This window comes from Zingiber officinale, chromosome 8A, assembly GCF_018446385.1.
Source record: "Zingiber officinale cultivar Zhangliang chromosome 8A, Zo_v1.1, whole genome shotgun sequence".
NCBI classification, from domain to species: Eukaryota; Viridiplantae; Streptophyta; class Magnoliopsida; order Zingiberales; family Zingiberaceae; genus Zingiber; species Zingiber officinale.
Window position 1 is genome coordinate 32759397 of NC_056000.1, and position 25944 is coordinate 32785340.

Consider the following 25944-nt stretch of genomic DNA (forward strand, 5'->3'; position numbering starts at 1 on the left):
TAATTATTTAAATTTAAATTATAAGTTTCCGCTCAATTATTGATACTTTAGGGTATTAATATTAATATGCCAATTATATCTCCATTTATCTTAATTATATCAAAAAGCAAAATTGTTTTATTAAAGTTGCTAAAGAAAAATAATATTAATTTCAAAATTGTCAATTCTTAATAAGTGAAATTATTTTTTTTACTTTAAATTAGTGAAAAAATTAATTTTAAATTATTAAGAATGAATAGTTTTATTGAAATCTTTGACTAGGTGAGTGTTTGTTTCCCATAATTGAGCTAAAAAAAATGAAATGACTTATTGACTTTCATCTTTATGAAATGAATTGATGCTCCTCACTATTAAATGACTTGCCTCACTTAATTGACTATTAAGATTAAGAAATTAGAGGGTAATCTCCCTTTCAAAAGGATAAGTCTGAAATCTGAAATCCGCTAGTTTTTTCGGGTCGGATCCTGTTAATTTCCTCCTCGCCCCTGGCTCGCTCGCCAAAGGCCCGGTTCGGGTTCCAACCGATTTGAGCCGCGAGCGTGGATAGCTCGACTTATTTATAGCCCTTGACTCTGCTTTCCCCCCTTCACTGACTCGTCTCCGGCTTCTAGAGTTTTCCAGTCACCTCCGCCGACCTTCCGCTCCGATCTACATGGCCGCTTCGTTCGTGAATCCCCGGATGTCTTCCCTCTTCTCCGGGGACCCCCCCTGCTCCAAGCCCTCCACGCGTCTGCTACCGCTCAGCGTCCGGCCCGGGCGCCGCTACCAGGATCGTCGCCGAGCCCTCTCGGTCTACTGCGTCGGCTCCGATCCGGATTACGAAAACGGATTCTGTGGAATTCGATCCCCTGTGGATAACGATCAGTTTGTCGGGTGGTTCCGCGAGGCCTGGCCTTACATCAGGGGGCACAGGGGAAGCACCTTCGTCGTTGTGATTTCTGGGGAAATCGTGGATAGCCCGTATTTGGATAGCATCCTCCAGGTAAGATTCGATTTCGAGCTTTTATGGTTTCAAAATGTTGTTGGTAGATACAATCGTACTGTGAATCGATTGATTTTGTTTTGATACACTTATTGGAATCAGATCTTTAAGAAGTCATGTTGAGGACTTTTTCGTTATGTCATTATCGTTGTTATGGTTACTTGAAGAATAATGAAGCCCGATAACATGCGTTTTCTTTTGTTGAGATGAATGGACAAACATAGTTCTTTGACCTAGAGTTTTCCGAAGTTTTTAGAATTGTATTATAAATTTTTTATAAACTAATGATTACTGAAAGAACTAACAGCTGTGTGCTATTATGTGCCTAAAAGTTTGATTTCCTCAGCTCTGCGCTGCCAGCATGGTTTATTTTTCTCCAAAGCATACATGCTGCACATTAATTGATCAACTAGTTTGTCATGAAATTGAATTTTTATGAAAGTAGAAAATGACTAGGTGAGTGTTTGTTTCCCAAATAATTGAGCTAAAAAAAATGAATTGACTTATTGACTTTCGTCTTTATGAAATGAATTGATGCTCCTCCCTATTAAATGATTTGCCTCACTTAATTGACTATTAATATTAAGTAAGAAATTAGAGGGTAATCTCCCTTTCAAAAGGATAAGTCTGAAATCTGAATCCGCTAGTTTTTTCGGGTCGGATCCTGTTAATTTCCTCCTCGCCCCTGGCTCGCTCACCAACGGCCCGGTTCCGTTCGGGTTCCAACCGATTTGAGCCGCGAGCGTGGATAGCTCGACTTATTTATAGCCCTTGACTCGCTTTCCCCCTTTCACTGACTCGTCTCCGGCTTGTAGAGTTTTCCAGTCACCGCCGCCGACCTTCCGCTCCGATCTACATGGCCGCTTCGTTCGTGAATCCCCGGATGTCTTCCCTCTTTTCCGGGGACCCCCCTTGCTCCAAGCCCTCCACGCGTCTGCTCCCGCTCAGCGTCCGGCCCGGGCGCCGCTACCAGGATCGTCGCCGAGCCCTCTCTGTCTCCTGCGTCAGCTCCGATCCGGATTACGAAAACGGATTCTGTGGAATTCGATCCCTTGTGGATAACGATCAGTTTGTCGGGTGGTTCCGCGAGGCCTGGCCTTACATCAGGGGACACAGGGGAAGCACCTTCGTCGTCGTGATTTCTGGGGAAATCGTGGATAGCCCGTATTTGGATAGCATCCTCCAGGTAAGATTCGATTTCGAGCTTTTACGGTTTCAAAATGTTGTTGGTAGATACAATCGTACTGTGAATCGATTGATTTTGTTTTGATACACTTATTGGAATCAGATCTTTAAGAAGTCATGTTAAGGGCTTTTTCGTTATGTCATTATCGTTGTTATGGTTACTTGAAGAATAATGAAGCCCGATAACATGTGTTTTCTTTTGTTGAGATGAATGGACAAACATAGTTCTTTGACCTAGAGTTTTCCGAAGTTTTTAGAATTGGTATTATAATTTTTTTATAAACTAATGATTACAGAAAGAACTAACAGCTGTGTGCTATTATGTGCTTAAAAGTTGGATTTCCTCAGCTCTGCGCTGTCTGCATGGTTTATTTTTCTCCAAAACATACATGCTGCACATTAATTGATCAAAATTTTTATGCATGTGGAAAATGAAGCACTGGCCAGCCTACCTACGTAAAATATTGGAAATTATACTTCATATTAACTGGGCCTCCATTTTGTCATGAATTTGAATTTTATGAATGTGAAAAATGAAGCACTAGTAAGCCTACGTACTTCAAAATATTGGAAAGTATTGAGTCGATAGATGTTGGAAACATGCATTTGGGATCATTCTTTAATGAATGAGTTTATAATTACTACAGAATCTTGGAAAATATGGAGTAGATAGATGTTGTAAACATGTATTTGGGGTCTTTCTTTAATGAATGAGTTAGTTGTTAATCATGAATAATATTTTTCCGAGAGTAATGACATATGACTCTTGTGGTAATTCTGTTTCACCTCTAACTATGCACATTTAATTATATAGGAGTATTAACATTATGAGGTTTGTAGTATGACCGACCTAAGTTCACTCCTCTACTTACAATACAACATTTTATCCTCAGTTCTTAAGGGATCAGTTTTGTTAGCTTGTCCAGTACATTCCATCATGAGGATCTTGCGCTTGATCTTTGTGTTGACTTTATGAATAGCTTTAATATTCAGACTCTTCATATTAGAGCATGGCACTGATAGTTTGACATGTCTTGGATATTGGCACCCTCATTCACCACATGCAAGTTTCTTTCTTTGTTATTTTTTTTAAGAAATAACCATGTTGAATGCTTAGATGCTTACTCATGTTTGATACTCATTCTCAAGCATGAAGTAACATCGATGGACAGAACCCTTTTAGAATTGACTTGTTGGAGTTTTGTTTAGTTCAGGTCTCTTCAGAATAATAATTTGGTACTTGAGATAGGTGAATGCAAGCCTATTCTACATGGGCAAGCACACTTTTGGGGGGACAAATTCCCAGATCAACAAACTGTGCAAAAAATTGTCAGATGAAGATATATATGTGAAATTAGGCATTAGCATGCAATAAGATGTAATGCCAACTTATTTCTTATTTGAACTTTTAATATATGCTTTTGCTGAATGAATTTGATTACCATTTAACTTATACTGCTTTGTTTCTTAGATGCAGATTATTCTTGCTGGCATTAACTAATGTGAACCACAATATTTCTCATGTTCATACAGGACATATCACTCCTTCATGGTCTGGGCATCAAATTTGTTCTTGTTCCTGGAACCCATGTTTTCATTGATAGGGCGTTGGAAGAAAAAGGTGGGCATGATTTTGAGTCAGTTTTATCTCAAATCTTCCCCTGGATTATAGTTGTTGGCTAATGACCCAATGAACCTGATTTGCATTCTTCATTAGATACATATCTGCTTGAAACTTTTGTTTCTTAGAATTTAAAACCTTTGTATTGGCATCTTTTTAGTAACTGCATTATTCTAATAAAAGCTCATGTCTTGGCTTCTCCAATACTAGTTCTTGTCCAGACTGAACTAATTATGACATTCTGAAAATCTACAAGCATGCCCTGAATCAAATAACTTTGTTTCAATTATATGATCAAATTTTGAATGTCATTGATAAATGGTTCTGCTAATTATCTTTTGTCATCTTTTCTTTAGTCTACTGTGATATTTTCTAACTTGTCATATACATATTGGTCTCCTTAGGAAGCAAGGGTAAGTACGTCGGGCCATATCGAATAACTGATTCTGATTCATTAGAAGCAGCTATGCAAGCTGCTGGGAGGATTCGTCTAGTGATTGAAGCAAAGCTTTCTCCAGGACCCCCTATACTTAATCTTCGACGACATGGCGATCATAGTCGTTTTCATGAACTTGGCGTTGGGGTGTCTGGAGGAAACTTTCTTGCAGCTAAGGTGCTCATTTCTCTCTAATAAAACAGAATCTACCTGTAACTGAATCTGTTACATCATTGTAAATGTTGTACTCCAATCTTTCATGGGTGTTTTGGTTAAATAACCTGGCCTAGGATTCACAAGCTGTTAAATAGCACCGAAATTCCTACTCTATGTTGCCATGATTTTTAGATGACTAAAATGAGCTAATCTTTGTTTTCTATTTTGGTTGCAGCGTAGGGGAGTTGTTGGAGGTATTGACTATGGATCAACTGGTGAAGTAAAAAGGATAGATGTTTCTAGTATAAAAGAAAGATTGAACAGTGATATAGTTATCGTCAGCAATATGGGCTATTCCAGTGCAGGCGAAGTCTTAAATTGCAAGTATGTTGATCATTGTTTGCTTGACATTGAGACGTGTCACAATTGAATGTTCATGATGTGCAACCTGGTTTCAGTGTCAATTATCTCCTTCAAGGAAATGAACTAAAGGCTTAATGTCCTAATATAAACTAAGAATACATCTTGCATGGTTACTTGTGATAATCAATATTCTTGCATAGTTTGAAAAGAATAGAAGAGAGATGAGATTAATATCACAAGTTCCAATAACAGTTCGAGTTGGTGAATCGGTAATATCAAGTTCAACAAAGTTTAATTGTTCAGTTTAAGTTTAATCTACAAAGTGATTCATCCATGTTTATCAGACACCAAATTGATCCCAAATATTCTGAATGGTGCAGCTTACTTATTTGACAAACTGATTCATCAAATGTTTATCCCTACTATGGGTTGGTTGAGGTAGCTTTGATCCTGAACATAGATCCAACCGAGTGCAGGACATTTTTCAGAATTGTTTTTGGCCATTCCACTCTGACCATTCGTCCTAGTTTTCTTTACTTATACATAAATATATATTTTTTTTATTCTGAAAATTCATGTCATTATATGTGTTTATCTTAACTTACAACTTTATTTACAGCACTTATGAAGTTGCCACTGCTTGTGCTTTAGCTATTGAAGCAGACAAATTGATATGCATTGTAGACGGTCAGATACTTGATAAGAATGGGCGACAAATACGTTTCATGACCCTTCGAGATGCTGACTTGTTAATTAGAAAAAGAGCTAAGCAGAGTGAGACAGCTGCAAATTATGTCAAATGTGTAGGTGAAGATACCAACTCTTCTGGAAATCTTCATTCAAAGATAAATGACATGATTTCATGGAAGGATGAGAGCTTCCATGCAAAGTTTCAGAATGGTGTTGGGTTTGATAATGGAAAGGGACAAGGATTTGCTATCGGTGGTCAAGAACGTCTGAGCAGATTAAATGGCTATCTCTCAGAATTAGCTGCAGCAGCATTTGTGTGCAAGGTAATGATCCATCATGAGAACTTTAAAGAGTGGCTCAATATTCATGACAATCAAGGTTCATATTTTTTTTGGGATAGACCTTTTTGATTTGCAAAACCAACTTCACATTAATTCCTGTTCTTCCTTTTCTGGTCAGGGTGGAGTTCAGAGAGTTCATTTGATTGATGGCACTCTTGGAGGAGCCTTGCTTCTTGAATTATTCTCAAGAGATGGAGTCGGAACTATGGTGGCTAGGTGTGTAGTCATTTTACTTCTTTAGTTTTGTCTTTGAAATTAACTGGCTGATCCACTTTTTATGTGATTGATAGTGATGTCTATGAGGGAACAAGGATGGCTACAGAAGCAGATCTTCCTGGTATAAAACTGCTTCTCCAGCCCATGGTTGAATCAGGTTCCTTGATTCAAAGGACTGACGAAGAGGTGAGAGTAATTGTAACGTCTTCTTTTTCTTTTGTCATTCTTATGCCTGTATAATATAACATGTAAAATCCGTCGAGTCGAGTATTAATGGAATCTCTATTCTCAGCTGCTTAGTTCCTTGGGATCCTTCATCGTCGTCGAAAGAGATGGTTCAATTATTGCATGTGCTGCTCTTTTTCCTTTCTTCGAGGAAAAGTGCGGCGAGGTAGCTGCTATGGCAGTCTCTCCAGAATGCCGTGGACATGGACAAGGAGATAAATTGCTTGGTAAAGCTCAAACTCTCTTGTAGATACCGGACTGCAGGGCACTAAAGAACATGCTGTCTTCAGGTTTGCTATTCATTAATTCACATCATCAATAGATTTTTGTTTAATGATTAACCAGATTACATTGAGAAGAAAGCATCGTCACTTGGATTGGAGAGACTTTTCCTGCTCACAACTCGTGCAGCAGACTGGTATGCTAATTCAACCTCCATTTCTTTTGTGGAAAGTTTTGTTCAGTAATTTTTATGCTTTCCTTTGATCATTCAATTGATTTCAACGATTGTTTCAGGTTTGTTCGACGCGGCTTCTCTGAGTGTTCCATCGAGTCTATTCCATCGGAACGAAGGAAAAGAATCAATCTTTCGCGCGGATCAAAATACTACAGTAAAGTTCTCCATCCAGAGGTAGATGAAATGTCTGGTAACAATACCAGTTACACAAGTAAATAAGCTCCAGCTATCTCACTTGATCTTGCTTTCTTTACCGTTTTGTGGATATCTTTTTACTGGCTTCCATATTCAATTCATCCAAGGATGATCGTTTCTGGAAAATCTTGCATTTTGCAATCATTTTTGTGAATTTAGTTTTGAATGCTGTAAATATATTTGAAACTTTCATATCGTATTATTTTTTTTTTCACTTGACGTGTTTGGTTTGTTGCATAGTTGTTAATTAAAATAAATTAAAAATTTTAAAAATAAAATTTCTAGTTCAATTAAAAAAAATTAAATTAAAATATGGGTAATAAATTCCTCTAAGGACAAAATTTATTGTTGATTAATATCATATAACAAAAATAACATCAAATTCTTTACATTACGAGTCACGTAATTTTTTTTTTATAAAATAACTCTCAAGAAACCCGAGTACAGATTTATAAGGATTGCTTTCACTTGATCATAAGTTGTATTAATAACTTTTCTACTATGTTAAGTTGTAACTAGAGTTTTCTTTATTTTTTTTTTTTCCTTCTAATTTACCCACCGGCTAAGCCTCGACTTCCAGAATATTCGGAGATTCGAATCCTGGTTCGCGCCTGGGGCAAGATCGAGTTCTGCGCCTAGAATGAATGAAATGGAACAGCGGCGTTGCAGCCATGGCCGACCGTTGTTGCTTCGATCCTCACCGCGCCACGACATACCGTTTCATATAACGCTCTCGTGCTGCGTTATTTGGATGGATGGATGGAAGGAAGGAAATAAGGCAAGGAAAGAGGAAATTTTCTGTTTCGCCACTAGTAGTTTAAAAAATATCAACAAACCGCCAAAATTTTCAATTTAAAGGGGAATGCACTAACGAGAAAAATGAAAATATTCAAAATGTTGGAGGTAAAACAAAAAAGAAACTTTGATAAAATTTAGGAACTAAATAAAGCATTGTTAATATCTCATATTTACTTGGAAAGAATAGAAGATGGAGGTGAACATAGAACGTAAGTTCAAAAATAATTTGTAAATAAATTTATGATACAATTCTATAATATATTTAAGAGTTCAAAATATTCAATTTTGATGCATCAAAATTGAATATGAAACACTTCATAAGTTAAAATTAAACTTGCACAAGAACTTGGAATACTTTGTAAGTTAAAAGGTGCTTGACATCAATTTATCTGTCGAGATGATTTAAGTTGATAATCTCATACTGTTAGTAGGGGTTGAATTTTACTAATTATTGAGTACAAATTGAGCTCCGAGTCCGAATAACAAAATTCGAGTGGACTGACGAGCAAGCAATAGATACGACGATCAAGAAAGTGGACTTCTGCCAGAGAAATTGGCCAAGCGAGATTTGCACCCCTACGCACCCACGCGTGAGAAAGAATCTCTTCTCATGTATTTGTTTACATTATTAATATATGTAAATCAATATAAATTAACCAATATGTCTTGAAACTTTTAATATGAGACTAATGTTCCATTCACAATAAAGCTTCACAATATATATGTAAAAGCTAGGTGTTCAGATTTTGTAAATCCAAAGAACATTCTATTTCTTCAAGGTATTTCTTAGATTGTTTTTCTATAATATATATATATATATATATATATATATATATATATATTTTGATAATGAATTTTGGTAAAAAGGAAATTATAGAGGAAGAAAAGTAGTGAAAGGGTTTTTGAGGATTAGTAGGAAAGCATGTAACGAGAAGAGAAGGTGAAAGAACAGGTAAGGGTCCATATGTTGTCATACTATTTACTATGATCAGTTACCATTGAGAGTGTTTGCTGTTGCAATGATGGCTGGAAGGGTGTGTGGATGCCCATGTTTCATGGATTAGTCGGATCGCCTCCCTCACTAGAGCCAATCTGGGTCAGTGTTGAACCTGTGGTGGTGAGACCCAGCTCGGCCTGTCTGTCCTTGGATTCTTTTTGTTCAGCTAACCGTAGGGACTTCCGTGTTGGCTGCTGCCTTGGTTCGCTGGATTCTTCGCAGCTCTTCTTCTTCTTCTGCGACATTGAAAAATTTAGTTGTATATTGGTTGTTGTTACCATTAACTGAAAGAAATTAAGAGAGAATCATACATGGTTTTGAAATCTTGATAAATCCCAAGGAATCAAATGAAAATAAGAAAACAAACAGAAGAGACATTGCACAAGAAGCATGTGATTAGTGGAAAAACATTTCTTAAACACAGATTGAGCAATTGTTGCACCTGAAAATGGTTTGATGCTTACATGTAATAAAACCCGTCTGTAAGATATTGAAAAGATAGCTTACATTCTAATGGTGTGTTTGGTTTGTGTATTTTTTATTTTTATTTTCTAAAAAGCGCATATTTTCTAAAAAATAGAAAATTACTTTTATACATTCTTCATTTTTCTAAAAAAATACTATCTATTTTTTTTAGAAAACAAACATGAAAAATACAAATCAAAGATTATATTATTTTTTAAAAATACACATTTTTCAAAAAATAAAAATGAAAAACACACATCAAACACACCCTAAGTATTTAACTTGTTAAAAATAATATGGTGCACACAATCTAAAACTATGATGCTCTAGAAATGAATGTTCATGTTTGTTTAAGTTGCATGACACGTAACAAAACCGATGAAATGGTATTAAAGACCAAATCATCTTCCAATTAGCTTCCAAATTGAGGGGGCATTTGGTTTAGGGTAATAGGAGTAGGGAATGGAAATGGGAATCATTGATTTCCATTGTTAATGTTTGGATTATAGGAATAGGAATACAAATAAGGGAATGAATCCTTGAAATTGGGTAATAACTCATTCCCATGTACCTCCCCTTCAATGAGCCATTACCCTATTTTCATCAATCAAAATATTCCTTTATTCCAAAAATACCCTTGACTTAAAATTAAAATTTTCTCCATTAATATCAAATATCAAAATATATTTATTTATTTTTTCTTTCATATCACTTATCTCTCCTTGTTCTCTCTCATTATATTTTCTCTCTCATAATAGTTTCTCTCTCATCATTTTATCACACATTTTCTCTCTTCTTAATCTCTCCTATCACACTCTCTTTCCTCTTTTTTTCTCATTACACTTTCTCTCTCATCATACTTTCTGATCCTGTCCGAAAGCTGAATCAACGGGCGCTGGGCACGTGGCGCTCTCCGATTGCTGACGTGGGTCTTCGAATGCTGGTGCGAACTTCCGGCGATCCTGCAAAGAAGTCGGGCCGGGAAGGGGTTCCCGGCGACGACCCTCCGACGCTCAAGTCAAGCAAGCTAACAGTGAAGAAGTGGCTGCAAAAATTGTAGAACACGTACCTCCGGCGAAGTATAAGGCTCCTTATATAGAGCGATGAAAGAGCTCACGCACACCTACCGAGGCAAATACGTGTCCTTAGCCCATACCTCGGTATGTGTTTGTCAGAAAGCTTACCTGACACCATACTGCTACAGTCCAGGCACGTCTTCGATGGGACAGCAGAACACCTTGCCGTCAGATTTGGAGTATGGCATAGTCATAGGACTTGACAGCTGTCATAAGATGTTCCTTGTCCTTCTCTCCCTACTCCATGCCGGGGCGTCCGGCCGGCAGGCACTCATCTCCCGTCCGACCGGCCGGCACTCGTCTCCCGTCCGACCGGCCGGCACTCATCTCACGTCCGGCCGGCCGGCACTCACATCACGTCCGGCTGTCATAAGATGTTCCTTGTCCTTCTCTCCCTACTCCATGCCGGGGCGTCCGGCCGGCAGGCACTCATCTCCCGTCCGACTGGTCGGCACTCGTCTCCCGTCCGGCCGGCCGGCACTCATCTCACGTCCGGTCGGCCGGCACTCACATCACGTCCGGCCCTCCATATGCATCGGTATGCTGGGGAGATCCTTGGTAAGGTGCTATGGGGGAACTGCTAGCAGTATGTTACCTTATGTCTACGGCTGAGCATGACTTCCACTCGGCCCTTCGTTACTGTTCAATTGAGCGCCGGAACCCCGACTCCTGTCGGGGCGCCTTTTGCCATCGGTTATTCACCGGTCGGCCGGCCGGGAGGTCGGCCCATCCTTCTCCGGTCAGCCACCTGGCCCTTTGACTTCCACGTGGTGTTGACCCCTCAAAGTGGGGGTCCCCTGTTCTAACCGCCGGATCACTTGCCTCCCCCTCAAGTCTAGTCGAAGGAGGCGAAGTCCGATTGACTGAATTACCGATCTGACTAAGTAACAGTCGCTGCATTAGTCCGCTCGGCCAGGCTTAGGGATGCTCATCCGTTCGGCGGTGTCTTGCCCGTGCCTTGTATTCCCTTGGAATCCATGCCGAATCCTCTCCCCTACTGCCAACCACGTGCGCTGCGCGCGGTAAGGGGCGCTCATTAAATGTGACCGGTTTCCTGCTGACACGTGGCGATCTCGCTTTTGTCAGCGTATGGCGGTGGCGTTCCCTCCGATGGGACAGCCGCCGTTTGAAATGAACGGCTGGATGGCCTCGTTCTTCACGACCTGAATCGGACGGTGGAAGCTGCTTGCGGCCGACGTTATAAAGCTCGCGACTTCTCTTCTTCGCCGCATTTCGGCTTCATCGATCCCCGACGCCCCGTTGCTCCTTTCTTCTCCGGCGACCTCGAGGCCCCTTGCAACCATCCTTTTGCTTGTAAGCCTTTCTTTTCCTCGCTTCCTCCCTCATTTTCTTCCTGTTAGTTGTCTCTATCATTCTTTCCTTGCTTTATTTCCTTTTCCTTTCATTCCGCGTTCGTTCCTTGCCTTATACCATGACTAGTACTTCACAGCCGACCGCCAGCGCTCCCGGTCTTTGGTACACGACCATAGAGAGTCGGTTTGACGAGGAGGACGCGTTGCGCCTCGCTCGGACCTATGAAATCCCTGCCGACCACCACATAGTATTAGCCACTCCCGCCGACCGGCCTCATGAATTGCCGCCCGGCACCGTTCTTTTTTTCTGAGACCAATTTTTGGCCGGGCTACGCTTTCCACCCCATAAGTTTTTCTTGCAAGTTTGCAACTACTTTCGCATCCCGCTCGGCCAACTAGTTCCGAATTCCATCAGGCTGCTGAGCAGGGTAGTAGTTCTATTTAAATTGAACAACATCCCGTTGGACCCCAAAGTGTTCCACTACTTCTACTACCCTAAGCAAGCCGAGTGGGGTACTTTCATTTTCCAATCTATGATAGGTTTTGTCCTTTTTGATAATATGCTGAGCTCCAACAAACACTGGAAGGAGCATTTTTTCTACGTGTGTTTCCCCAAGCCACCGACCTTCCGTATCAAATGGCAGACGGCGATGCCAGCGCAACCGGAGCTCGACAAGTTTAGGGGCGATCCGGCCTACCTTCATGCAGCTGACCGGCTGGTCGGCCAGCGCTATCACATCGACAAGCTGCTCCTTCCGGGAGTACTGTATATATTCGGCTTGTCTTCTATCCCAGCCGATCTGCCTTGCAGCATGAGTAAGTTCTCTTATCTTCCCGTTTCTTTTGTTCTAACTGATTTATTCTTTGTTTCTGCAGCCGAAGTTATGTGGCGCGCAAAGGCTACCGACCGGCTGAAACTGCGAGCCGCTGAGATTGAGGCGGCCAAGAATAGGGAGGTCGCCGAGCGGAGCTTGGCCTCAGCTGGTCCGACCAGCGGAGAGGGTGAGGGGACTCATAGTGTCCCCGAAGCCTTAGACGCTTCTGCCTCTCTCGGCGAGGCTGCGGGCGATATAGAGCCCTCTACTAAAGTCGAGGTAGAGGGTCGTTCGACCAACGAAGTTCCCCTGGCAGCTCGGAAACGCAGACGACCAGAGCCAGCTTCTCAACCAACTCCATCCGATGAACCGCAGTCCGAGCGGGGCGATGAAGCTCCAGTGCTGTCCGGGACGGTCTCTATAGAGAGTACCCCTACGCCACGCGGCTCTCCAAGGGCTACCTCTGAGGTGTCGCCCGCCAGTCCTCCGCGAACCATGCATCGCCTTAGGCGATTGGGCGACCTTCCTTCCTCAAGTGGTGAGCCGTCCGGTAAAGCAGCTGCGCCCCAGGGTGATCCGAGCGGCCCGAGATTGATAAAAACTGTCCTACGCCTTCCGTCGGAGGAATATATGGCGGCTGATGATCGGCCAGTGGTCCCCGAGCAGCAGATCACCCTCACGGGTCCTCTTGCCAAAGCTTGGGAGGATGCTCGGCTCCGAATTGCAATGATGACTCCCGGTCAGCTAGCCGACAGCAATCTACAACAGGCGACCGGGGTATGTTCTTTGCCTTGTTAGTTATTTGGATTTAGTTTCTAACTTGCTCCTGTCCGTTTGCAGAATTAGGTGGAGCAGATTGCTATCAGCAATCGCTTAGCCGAACTGGAGGACGAGCTTAAAAAGCTCAAAGAAGCGGGAGAAAGCAGACAGTCAACGGCAGCTCTGGAGAAGGCCAAAAAACTGCTGGAAGGCGAGCGGGGTAAGTCCTCCGATCTGTCGAGTGAGGTGGCTCGACTCGAAGCTTTGGTCAAGCAGCGGGACAAGGAAATAAAGACCGCGACCACCCGGAAGCTTAAAGCCATCGATGACATGGATATGATGAAGGTAGAGAACCGGGGGCTAGAGCAGCGAGTGAAGGAACTAGATGCCTTGCTGAAGACTGAACGGGAGGGCCGCTCGGCCGACCAGGTCAAAGCGGAAGGGGCTTTGAAAGATATCCAGGCGGCCCTTGACGCTTCCGGAGCCACTCTTAAAGAATATCAAGATGGGGAGCCCGGTCGGTCGGCGGAAGCGTGCAAAGCATTCGCCCGCTCGGATGAATTTGGCGAAAAGTTCAGCGACAAGCTGTCCTTAACTTTTGAAGAGGCGATCAAAGTGGCAGTGGAATATCTGAAGACCAAAGGCCACATACCTGCCGAGCTGTCCGTCCCCTCCGAAGATTTGGCAGCCATGATGGGCTCCATCCCCGACTCTCTCTTTAACTTTGATGATAGTGAATGAGGGGTTTATGTAATTTATCTAAGTGTGCAATCTTTTGTATGCCTGTCGTTCGGGGTGAATATTATAAATTTTGTCTGTCCGCCACTCGGCGTAAGTGGATTGTCTCCTTTTGTTATTTGTTTGTTCGACCAGCGTCCCATCTTTACTTTCGTCTCGGTCGCAGTTTTCTCGCGTCCCAAGTACATTTTATAAGGGAGTCGCTCGGCCCTACGCTTTCTTTATTCTTGCCTCATCGGCATGCCCGATCTGAGGTCGGCCTTTACAACCGAGTAGGACCTTGCAGAAAGTTATCCATCCGGAGGATTTATAGCCTCCGGTTGCTCGCCTTTTAACATAAATCTTTATCGTCTAAGCTCGACGATCTGCCGATCGGCAGGTTTATAGACGCCGACGCGTCTCTCGATTTTTAACGTCGGAGCTCGACGGTCTTCCGCTCGGCGGGTTTATAGACGCCGGCTCGTCTCTCGATTTTTAACGTCGGAGCTCGACGATCTTCCGCTGGCGGGTTTATAGACGCCGGCTCGTCTCTCGATTTTTAACGTCGGAGCTCGACGGTCTTCCGCTCGGCGGGTTTATAGACGTCGGCTCATCTCTCGATTTTTAACGTCGGAGCTCGACGGTCTTCCGCTCGGCGGGTTTATAGACGCCGGCTCGTCTCTCGATTTTTAACGTTAGAGTTCGATGGTCTTCCGCTCGGCGGCTTTATAGACGCCGACTCGTCTCTCGATTTTTAACGTCGGAGCTTGATGGTCTTCCGCTCGGCGGGTTTATAGACGCTGGCTCGTCTCTCGATTTTTAACGTCGGAGCTCGACGATCTTCCGCTCAGAGAGTTTATAGACGCCGGCTCGTCTCTCGATTTTTAACGTTGGAGCTCGACGATCTTCCGCTCGGAGAGTTTATAGACGTTGTCTCGTCTCTCGATTTTTAACGTCGGAGCTCGACGGTCTTCCGCTCGGCGGGTTTATAGACGCCAGCTCGTCTCTCGATTTTTAACGTCGGAGTTTGACGGTCTTCCGCTCGGAGAGTTTATAGACGCCGGCTCGTCTCTCGATTTTTAACGTCGGAGCTCGACGGCCTTAAAGGCTAACTTTAACACAGCCGCTAGGCGAACACATTAGCCATCCTTTAAATCATTTTTGCTTCCTGCATTACAAGGACATGGGCGACTAGAATATACACAAAAATGAGTTACATCAGTGCACCTTTCATCCAGCTCGATAAGGCTGGAGATGATTCGCGCTCCAAGGTCGGCCCAGCTGGCGCCCGTGTTCATCCTCCAAATAATAAGCGCCCGAGCAGAGCTTTTCGATAACCTTGAAGGGGCCCGCCCAAGGAGCTTCCAGCTTGCCGACGTCGCCGACCAGCTTGACTTTCTTCCAGACAAGGTCGTCGACCTGGAATGATCTGGGTATTACGCGCCGGTTGTAGTTTTGCTTCATCCTTTGACGGTACGCCATCAGCCGGACGGACGCCTTGGCTCGCTCCTCATCAACCAAATCCAACTCTATGTTCCTCCGCTTAGCGTTGCCCTCATCATAATTCTGGATCCGGACGGACTCGACGCCGACTTCGACAGGAATCACCGCTTCGCCGCCGTATACCAGATGGAAAGGCGTAACGCCCGTTCCATCCTTTGGAGTCGTTCGGATGGCCCATAGGACGCCCGACACTTCATCCACCCAACTTCCTCCCAAATGGTCGAGCCGAGCACGCAGAATGCGAAGAATTTCCTGATTGGCTACTTCAGCTTGACCATTGCTTTGGGGGTATGCCACGGACGTGAAGTGTTGCTCAATGCCATAACTTTTGCACCAATCTTCGAGCAACTTTCCAGTGAATTGCCGTCCGTTGTGGGAAACAAGTCGGCGAGGGATGCCGAACCGACAGATAATGTGCTGCCAGATAAACTTCTTGACCATCTGCTCGGTGATCTTGGCTAGTGGCTCTGCCTCCACCCATTTGGAAAAGTAATCAACTGCCACAAGTAAAAATTTTCGCTGCCCGGTCGCCATAGGAAACGGACCTACGATATACATTCCCCACTTGTCGAACGGACAGGACACAGTAGCTGCTCTCATTTCTTCCGCCGGTCGGTGTGAGAAGTTATGATACCTTTGGCAAGAAAGGCACGTCGACACGGTCCGAGCGGCGTCTGCTTGTAAGGTTGGCCAGAAGTATCCGGTCAGCAGGATCTTCTTAGCGAGCGATCGTCCGCCCGGATGCCCTCCGCATGATCCTTGATGTACTTCTTGGAGGATGTACGTCGAGTCTTTCGAGCTCACGCATTTCAACAGCGGGCGAGAGAAGGCCTTCTTGTATAATTGATCTCCAATGAGTGTGAACCGGCCGGCTCTCCTCCTTAACAGCTGGGCTTCATTCCGATCGGACGGTGTGGCGCCCGAGCGCAAAAACTCCATGATGGGTGTCCTCCAGTCGCTCGGAAATGTGAGGCCCTCCATCCGGTCGACGTGCGCCACCAAAGATACTTGTTCAATTAGCTGCTGGATGGCGACCGGCATTATTGAGCTCGCGAGTTTGGCTAACTCATCGGCCTCTTGATTCTCTGCTCGGGGTATCTTTTGGATAATAACATCTCTGAAGTCGGCTTTGAGTTTTTCAAAGGCTTCGGCATAGAGTTTGAGCCGAGCGTTATTAATCTCAAAGGTACCTGAGAGCTGCTGGGCGGCCAACTGAGAGTCTGAATGCAGCATCACCCGTCCAGCCCCTACATGCCGGGCGGCCTGTAAGCCGGCTATAAGGACTTCATACTCTGCCTCATTATTCGTAGCTCTATAATCAAGCCGGACGGATAAATGCATCTTCTCTTCTTGGGGAGACAGCAATAATACACCAATACCGCTCCCGAGCCGAGTGGACGATCCGTCCACAAATATCTTCCACATGGCTTCGGGCTCTGGCCTTTGTACTTCGGTGACAAAATCCGCCAAGGACTGCGCTTTTATCGCCGAACGGGGCTGGTATTGAATGTCGAATTCGCTCAACTCTGTAGTCCATTTGATGAGCCGTCCGGACGCTTCTGGATTCAGTAATACTCGTCCGAGCGGGCTATTAGTTTTGACAACGATGGTATGCGCCAGGAAGTATGGGCGAAGGCGCCGAGCGGCGAGGACCAAAGCGAAAGCCAGCTTCTCGAGCCCGGTGTAGCGAGATTCAGCATCTTTTAAAATGTGGCTCAGAAAATATACAGGCTCTTCTCCACTCGCTCTCACTAGTGCCGAGCCGACTGCTTGCTCGGTTAAAGACAAGTAGATACAAAGCGGCTCGCCCGCAGCTGGCTTGGCTAGTACCGGGAGAGAGTTCAAATATGTCTTCAGATCTTCGAAAGCCCGATCGCATTCCTCATCCCAGTGAGACTTAATGGCTTTGCGCAAGATTTTGAAGAAAGGTAGGCTCCGGTCGGCGGTTTTGGAGATGAACCTGGACAGAGCAGTTATCCGACCGGTCAAGCGCTGCACCTCCCTCAGATTTCTTGGAGGCGGCATATCTTGTAGATCTTTCACCTTGCTGGGATTTGCTTCGATACCACGCTCGGTCACTATGTAACCCAAGAAACGTCCTCCTTTTGCTCCGAACAGACACTTCTGAGGGTTTAGCTTGACTCCATATTTTCGTAGCGTTCGGAAAGTTTCCTCCATGTCTTCGAAGAGATCGGCCGCTCGGACGAACTTGATGAGAATGTCGTCCACGTATACTTCCAGATTTCGCCCGATCTGCTCTTTGAATACTTTGTTCATCAAGCGCTGATAAGTGGCTCCCGCGTTCTTCAGTCCGAACGGCATTACATTATAGCAGTAGGTGTCGTCGGCTGTGACAAAGCTGACTTTTTCTTGATCTTCACGGGCGAGCGGCACTTGATGATAGCCTTGGTAAGCGTCGAGCATACATATCAGCTCGCAGCCTGCGGTGGAGTCCACCAGTTGATCGATCCGCGGCAGAGGATAAAAGTCTTTCGGGCAAGCTTTGTTGAGATCCCGAAAATCTATGCACACTCTCCACTTGTTGCCCGGCTTGGAGACTAATACTACGTTCGCCAGCCAGCTCAGGAACTGAACCTCGCATATATGGCCGGCCTCCAAAAGCTTCTCAACTTCTGCACGGATGATGACATTCTGTTCGACGCTAAAATCCCTTTTTCTCTGCTTCACAGGCCGAGCGTCCGGTCGGACATGCAGCTCGTGCTACGCTATGCTCGGCGAAATTCCGGGTAGCTCATGCGTCGACCAGACGAAGACATCACAGTTTCTCTGGAAGCATTTGAGCACTTCCTCTTTCTGGTTGGCCTCTAGATCGGACGCAATGAAGGTCGTGGCCTCCGATCGGGTCGGGTGAATCTGCACTTCCTCTTTTTCTTCATAGATCAAAGAGGGCGGCTTTTCAGTGATAGCGTTTACCTCGATTCGGGGCGTCTTCCGAGCGGAATTGGCTTCTGCTCGGATCATCTCGACGTAGCATCGCCGAGCTGCTAGTTGATCTCCCCGTACTTCTCCCACTTTGTCCTCCACGGGGAACTTGATCTTCTGGTGGAAGGTGGAGACGGCCACTCGGAACTCGCTGAGCGCCGGTCGTCCCAAAATGACGTTGTATGATGAGGGAGAGTCGACCACCACAAAGTTTGTTGTCCGCGTCCTTCTGAGCGGCTCCTCTCCCAATGAGATAGTCAGTCGGATCTGTCCGACCGGCTGAACTTCGTTGCCCGTAAACCCATAGAGGGGGGTCGTCATGGGCAGCAGCTCGGCTCGATCGATTTGTAGTTGGTCGAAGGCTTTTTTGAATATGATATTGACCGAGCTCCCTGTGTCAATAAAAACGCGGTGGATAGTGTAATTGGCTATTACCGCTTTGATGAGGAGAGCGTCGTCATGAGGCACTTCGACTCCTTCCAAGTCTCTGGGCCCAAAGCTTATCTCGGGTCCGCTCGCCCTTTCCTGACTGCAACCGACTGCATGGATTTGGAGCTGCCTGACGCTAGCCTTCCTTGCTCGGTTAGAGTCGCCTCTGGTCGGACCACCAGCTATAATGTTGATTTCACCTTGGGAAGTGTTGTTTCTATTCTCTTCTTCCCGAGCGGACGGTCTGGGTTGTTCCTTGGACATCCGAGGATTGTCTACACGCCTAAGAGTATGCTGCCGCTCGGGAGTTTGCCTTTGCCGGCGATCAGATATAGTCCGATCGGCTCCGTGAGTCCTCTGTCGCCTGTCGGACGATGGTGATCGACGGCCACCACTCCGGGGAACGGGATGGGCGATCAGGGGAAGACTCCGACAATCTCTGGTATTGTGCGTATCCGTCCGGTGGAATGAGCAGAACATGGGGGTCCACTTCTTTTTTGGCTTGGGTCGCTCGGCTGCAACTTCTTGGACATGGGACCTAACATGGGGGGAGCGGATTGCTTCAGACCTTGGTCCTCTTAGCGGCTGATGAGCAGCGTGCGGCTTCCGCTCGGCCGGAGGAGCCCGCTCGGTTGGAGTTTCCTTTCTTCGGGCAGCTTGGGCTTCCTCCACATTGATGTATTCGTTGGCCCGATGCAGCATATGATCGTAGTCTCGGGGGCGGCTTTCGAACGAGCGAGCGGAAGAAGTCCCCGTCCACGAGGCCTTGTGTAAATGCGTTCATCATTGTCTCTGAGGTGGCTGTTGGAATGTCCATGGCCACCTGGTTGAACCGCTGAATATAAGCTTTGAGCGGCTCTCTTGGCTCTTGCTTGATGGCGAAGAGGCTCACGCTAGTCTTCTGGTAGCGCCGACTACTGGCGAAATGGTGGAGGAAGGCCGTACGGAAGTCTTTAAAGCTTGTAATGGATCCGTCCGGCAGCCTCCGAAACCACCGTTGAGCCGATCCAGAGAGGGTGGTCAGAAAAACTCGACACTTCACCCCATCTGTATATTGGTGAAGGGTAGCCGTATTGTCAAATTTACCCAAGTGATCGTCCGGGTCGGTGGTTCCATTGTATTCACCGATCGCCGGGGGCACATAGTGCTTTGGCAAAGGGTCCTTCAAGATGGCCTCTGAGAACTGACGATTGACCCGCTCGGGCGAAACATCCGCTCAGGGGGCTTTGCCTTTTCTATTATCCCGCATTAGTACTTCGTCTGACGAAGAGCCTCTGTCGCGATTAGCTGCTGCGGCTTCAGGAGGAGTGCGGAAGAGAGCTCGATGGAAGGGAACTGTGGCCTGTGGTACTTCCGCTCGGTCACCTGATGCTGATGTGGCTTGCTGCTCAGGCCGCTCGGCTGGTGCCTTCTATTTTTGTTCCACAAGCTTAGCGGCCCTTAACTCGATCAGAGCGTCGAGTTCCTCCATGGAAAGCGTCACCGTGTCCTGTCGTCCAGCCTCGTCCATTGCTTCCGTTCGGATGCAGGAGCGTTCCCACAGACGGCGCCAAATTGATCCTGTCCGAAAGCTGAATCAACGGACGCTGGGCATGTGGCGCTCTCCGATTGCTGACATGGGTCTTTGAATGCTGGTGCGAACTTCCGGCGATCCTGCAAAGAAGTCGGGCCAGGAAGGGGTTCCCGGCGACGACCCTCCGACGCTCAAGTCAAGCAAGCTAACAGTGAAGAAGTGGCTGCAAAAATTGTAGAACACGTACCTCCGGCGAAGTATAAGGCTCCTTATATAGAGCGGTGAAAGAGCTCACGCACACCTACCGAGGCAAATACGTGTCTTTAGCCCATACCTTGGTATGTGTTTGTCAGAGAGCTTACCTGACTCCATACTGCTACAGTCCAGGCACGTCTTCGATGGGACAGCAGAACACCTTGCCGCCAGATTTGGAGTATGACCTAGTCATAGGACTTGACAGCTGTCATAAGATGTTCCTTGTCCTTCTCTCCCTACTCCATGCCGGGGCGTCCGGCCGATAGGCACTCATCTCCCGTCCGACCGGCCGGCACTCGTCTCCCATCCGGCCGGCCGACACTCATCTCACGTCCGGCCGACCGACACTCACATCACGTCCGGCCCTCCATATGCATCGGTATGCTGGGGAGATCCTCGGTAAGGTGCTATGGGGGAACTGCTAGCAGTATGTTACCTTATGTCTATGGCTGAGCATGACTTCCGCTCGGCCCTTCGTTACTATTCAATTGAGCGTCGGAACCCCGACTCCTGTCGGGGCGCCTTTTGCCATCGGTTATTCACTGGTCGGCCGGCCGGGAGGTCAGCCCATCCTTCTCCGGTCGGCCACCTGGCCCTTTGACTTCCACGTGGCGTTGACCTCTCAAAATGGGGGTCCCCTGTTCTAACCGCCAGATCACTTTCTCTCTCCTCAATCTCTTCCATCACACTCTCTTCCTTCTTTTTTTCCTCATCACACTTTCTCTCTCCTCAATCTCTCCCATCACACTTTCTTTTCTCTTTTTTCTCATCACACTTTCTCTCTCATCATACTTTCTCTCTCCTCAATCTCTCTTATCACACTTCTTCCTTTTTTCCTCAACATACTTTCTCTCTCATCATACTTTCTCTCTCCTCAATTTCTCCCATCATATTCACTATTCTTTTTTTCTCTCACCATACTTTCTCTCTCCTCAATCTCTCTCATCACATTCTCTCTCCTCATTTTTTCTCACTATATTTTCTCTCTCTTCATCCTCTCCCATCATACTTTCTCTCACATCATATTTTCTCTCATCATGCTCTCTCCAATTACACTCTCTTTTTTTATTTTCTCTCATCATACTTTCTCTCTTTTCATTCTTTCTTATCACACTTTCTCTCTCATCATTCTCTTTCATCATATTTTTCTCTCACATTTATCTTTCTCTCACATCTAATTTTTTCTCTTATTTTCTTTAAGGGTAAAAAAGGAAACTTTGATTTATTCCGATAGAAGATATACAACTAACCAAACATTGCTTTTAAGAGTGATATCGATGCTCATATCCATTCCCATTTCACAATACAATGATTCCCATTCCGATTCCTATTCCTAGAAAAGAACCAAACGCCCCCTGATATTTTAATGCACTAACATCTTCGATGTGCTATTTCAATTTCGAAGTACAATCATTAAATCTTTTGCAAAGCAAGCCAAATTTCCACTCAAAGTTGATAACTTTCCCAAAAATCTGAAATTTTAGTCTTTTAGATGTGCTACAAGAATCTGCTTATGAAGCAGAAAACAAACAGAATTTCACTGAATCAGTCAGAAAGATTGCGATTCAATTTAGCAAGATGATCCAAACATAAGTATAAAACTGCTTCCTAATGGCTTAACATATCGAACTTCCAAAGAGGGTAACCATTTAAGCAATTCTTTTGCAAGCTTCCTAAAGTCTATAGCAGTATCAGAAAAGATCAGCTACAAATAAAACTAAATAATGAGCTAAAAATGCATCTTGATTTGCCGATCTAATCAAACTCATTAGGAATTACATGTGTGAGATCTAATTACTTTCAGATATGTATGTCATTTATGTTCAGATCTCAAACTGAGCAGGCTTAGAGATAAAGAAATCCTCTATGCATCGGACTTTTCTTCCTCTTGAGTAAGATTTCAGTAGGAAAGGAAATTTTAGCGATGTTCTTTGGGGGGAAAAAAATCGTTGCAAAAACAAAGACGGGAGGAAGCAACATCTTGAAGTAGGCAAGTAAAACCAGACGATATGTTTTAAGGAAGAAGAAGGGATTCTTGGAAACATTACCCCAGGGCTAACAGAAACCGGAGGGGGGAACTCCCTTCCCATCTCAACGGCGGTTGACCTAAAGAGCAAATAGCGGCTGTTCGTCGCTCTAGTGGTCATCTTCTCCTGATGCATCCTCTGGTGTCGCGATAGGCTGCCGGGATGGAGCGCGGCGATCCGTATCCAATTGAGCATGCCGGCGAGCTTCCGCCACCAGTTCTTGGGAGGCTTTAAGAGGGGAAGATCGCTGGATCCACCGAGATTTGGCGTCTGAGAGTCGCCCATTGGCTCCTTGCCCCGGGACATCGCAGAGAAGGGGGGCGTCGATCTCCGATCACCGCCGCTGGGGAGGGATCGGATCTCCGGAGCCGATCAAGGCCCAGATCTGACCGGATAGAACGATGGAAGGGGAGATTAGTCGGCGACAGAGAAAGGGAGTGAGGCGATGAGGCCGTCCGCTTGCGAGTGGCGGACCTCTCTTCCTCTCTATTTATATGCGACTCTGCGATCTGACCGTGGAAACGGAGGCTGTTGGCGCCAAAAATAATAATTATTTATAATTGTTATATATATTATAATTATAATTTAGATAAATTAATAAATAACTTTATTCATAAATTATTCACAAGTATATAATTTACTAGAGCTACGGATCATCTAAATCAATCCAAAAGCGATCCTGAATCGCCTATCAAAATCTCTAAAATGGATGATTGAAATGGACTGGGAAGCACTGACTTAGATTGCCAAATTTTCTTTGTTGCTTTCGACAATTTTCTCGAGTTCTTTTCGCTCGGAAGCTATTAAGCTCTTCACAGTGTCGAAGGCGGTGAGCTTGATACTGCAAGCGGTTACTTGCCTTAGTCGATAAATTGCAAAGCTTAATTGCGGAAATAAGTGTGTGAAAAACAATAACCACCTGCTATTTGGAAGGCTTTTCAATGCGTTGGGAACGAACCCTCGATATAGTCCAATAACACCATCACGCTCCACAATTCCTGAAGAACAGCGATCCAAGATCGCACAAGTTATTCAAAACAAATGAATGAACTAAAAACAAACTTGAAAATACGGTCCGAGAAAGTTTCTGCAGTTCCTTCTTCGTTCCATATAGCATCACATTTCGTAAGGGTTTAAATGCTAGAAGAAGGTACTACTAAAAAATAAAACGCAGAGTTTTTTTTTAAAAAAAAAATAACTGAACTTACTAATTGGATTTAACCGAGATTTTACTCACCACTGCATATAACATGACATTTTTCAAGGGTTAAAACGCTAGAAGAAGGTGCTGCTAAAAATTCTAGACTAAGTTAGCAACACCTGATACAGAACAATTGATTTCAAGCTTTCTCATGCAATCTTATCAGAGTTGTTGTTTATCGATCAAATCAATGCTTACAAAAACAACTTTAAGACAGTCCTAATCAAAATATTCATTAACATTTAGTGTCGATAAAAAACAACCAATTGTAAATAAGTTCATTAACTGAGGAAAGCATCTAGTATAGTATTGTAAGGTGAGCCTTTCATTTGCATTTGTCCTCTCACAGTGTCCAGAGGGTAGCACAAAAGCGTTGCCGAGATCGTGAGCAGTTGAGAGGGACGTTTCCGGCTTCGTAAGGTATTTTTCTGGAAGTGACTTCTTGAACCTAATAATTGCAGATCAATAATAGCAAGGTCAACATGAGTTCAAGTCGAGTTGGCTTTCCTTTAGCTGCTACTAATAGAAATCAATGGAGTAACCTCACAAATCAAGAACACAAAGTTCACTGCGATATAAGGCGCTATCGATATGAGAGGACCAGGACCAGAATAAAATGATGCAAAACCTTCTTCTCTTAGCATGCTAAGAGCCACCTGAAAAATAAAACTAATTATTTAGCTTGTATACGCAACTAGAAGTAAAAAGAAAAAAGAAAAATATTAGCCATTGCCTGGGACATGGTTTTAGAACCGGGTGCTACTGCAAGCTTAAGCCTTATGACATCAAGTGGGTACGTTTCCTAAATTTATCGAAATTTCAAAATTTTGGCATTACTTCAACATGTCTCAAAGGGCTAAACGAAGTGTACAAGCACTTGTTTTACATCCAAAAACTCACTAGAGTGGATGACATCCCAACACAGGCACCTGAAACAAGTCTACTGAAACAAATCTACTGAGAAGAAAGTTCCCCGTTCTTGTTCCTGAAGAGTTTCTAATGGCTCGGTTTTACTCATCGGGATTTTTCATTGTCTGACTTCACTTACTAAAACTTTCCATTGTTTAGCTTCACTCACGAGGATTTTTCATTTGTCCGGCTTCACTTACTAGGACTTTTGTCAATTATTTGACTTCACTCACTAGGTCTTCTCCAATGCTCGGCTTTACTCACCAGAACTTCACTTACCATAACTTTTCACATCAAGTGTCCGGTCAACATTGACACGCTTGATTTTCTTCTTCTGTCATCCATTCTGTTGGTCTTGTCATTGTCTGACTTTTAGTTAGGACTTTTTCAGTCAAGTATCCAATCAACCTTGACCTACTTGACTACTCTCTTACTTCAAATTGGTTAACATTTGACTAGCGGAGACTTGTACCAATATTCTCCCTAATGGACAATTGCACCTGCAATCTCCATAATTGTTAAACATTAAAACTCAGGCTTGAATCAAACTGGTCAACTTTGACCTAGGAAAAATTACGCCAACACCAACATCTGGTCAAACCTATGGGTCTTTCACTTCTCCTAGACCAACCCTCTTTCATATATTCAGTCGGTTATAATGTCGATCAGGTTTATATAGCTCAGCATTTTTGTAACCTATACGTACGCAAGATAGATGTTAGGCATTCTCATTACAAATCCGATCGGACAAAAGTACTGATTAGATCTCTCAGGACTCAGTTCCCCATTATTCAGAGATAAGTATCCTAGCATACGACCGATCAAGAATATAATTGGTCGAGACTATGGGACTTGGCTCCCTGTTTAACATCAGATCCCTGGCATCACAATATATCGCAGAACGACCTAGAGGTCGAACGATCTTACAGGACTCATCACCTTGCTTATGTACCAATCTGCCAGCTGGATATGCTCGGATACTAGGGCCTTGAAAAAAGTATCTACTGCATAAAACAAAAGGGATTTTAGTTAGTAATAACATAATGACTAAGTTTTTAAGGCTTACCGAAAGAGCAAGGAAGCGACGCTCAGACGGGGCTCAATCTAAACAAGTAAAGTAGGCTCAACTTGGGAGCCCGAAATGATAGGTCACCCAGCTTCTTTGAGTAGGAAATGAAGGTCGGGTTGTGCTTAAAGTTCCAAAGTCGGGAATAGGGAAAGGTCGGATCACCATTCAGTCAGTCAAGAAACAAACTCAAGTATTTGAATGGAAAAGAAACAGAACTTCCATCCCTTATTCGAGGAAGACGGATCCTTAAAAAACACTGCCTTGGGACGAGATTGGAACAAAAAGACC

General features: G+C 44.5%; 1 protein-coding gene, 1 long non-coding RNA gene and 1 pseudogene across 3 annotated transcripts; 1 reads left to right on the forward strand and 2 right to left on the reverse strand.

The window, feature by feature from the left end:
* The first annotated feature begins 594 nt into the window (after positions 1–594).
* LOC122008356 (probable amino-acid acetyltransferase NAGS1, chloroplastic) lies at positions 595–7081 on the forward strand. 2 transcript variants are annotated; one of them, XM_042564072.1, is made up of 11 exons: positions 846–982; positions 1798–2168; positions 3701–3788; positions 4193–4401; positions 4616–4764; positions 5363–5756; positions 5893–5990; positions 6065–6176; positions 6283–6442; positions 6561–6633; positions 6732–7081. In XM_042564072.1, exons 2-11 carry the CDS (start codon positions 1839–1841, stop codon positions 6889–6891), a joined length of 1773 nt encoding a protein of 590 aa, XP_042420006.1. In that variant the 5' UTR covers positions 846–982; positions 1798–1838; the 3' UTR covers positions 6892–7081. The 2 variants fall into 2 exon arrangements, with proteins under 2 accessions (XP_042420007.1, XP_042420006.1); XM_042564073.1 differs by lacking the exon at positions 1798–2168 and having other exon boundaries at positions 595–982.
* Positions 7082–8578: 1497 nt separating this feature from the next.
* On the reverse strand, positions 8579–22584 carry LOC122012129. Its single transcript, XR_006120138.1, has 2 exons — positions 22499–22584; positions 8579–8898 (listed from the first exon to the last, which is right to left on the reverse strand). It is a non-coding gene; the product is annotated as an uncharacterized LOC122012129 (long non-coding RNA).
* Positions 22585–23215: 631 nt separating this feature from the next.
* On the reverse strand, positions 23216–24869 carry LOC122010676 (annotated as a pseudogene).
* Positions 24870–25944: the final 1075 nt, after the last annotated feature.

Coding starts and splice junctions, on each gene's coding strand:
- LOC122008356 (XM_042564073.1), top strand. CDS start 653: ATGGCCGCTTCGTTCGTGAATCCCCGGATGTCTTCCCTCTTCTCCGGG. Junction 4,765..5,362: donor GGCGAAGTCTTAAATTGCAA/GTATGTTGATCA, acceptor CTTTATTTACAG/CACTTATGAAGTTGCCACTG. Junction 6,177..6,282: donor TTCAAAGGACTGACGAAGAG/GTGAGAGTAATT, acceptor CTCTATTCTCAG/CTGCTTAGTTCCTTGGGATC.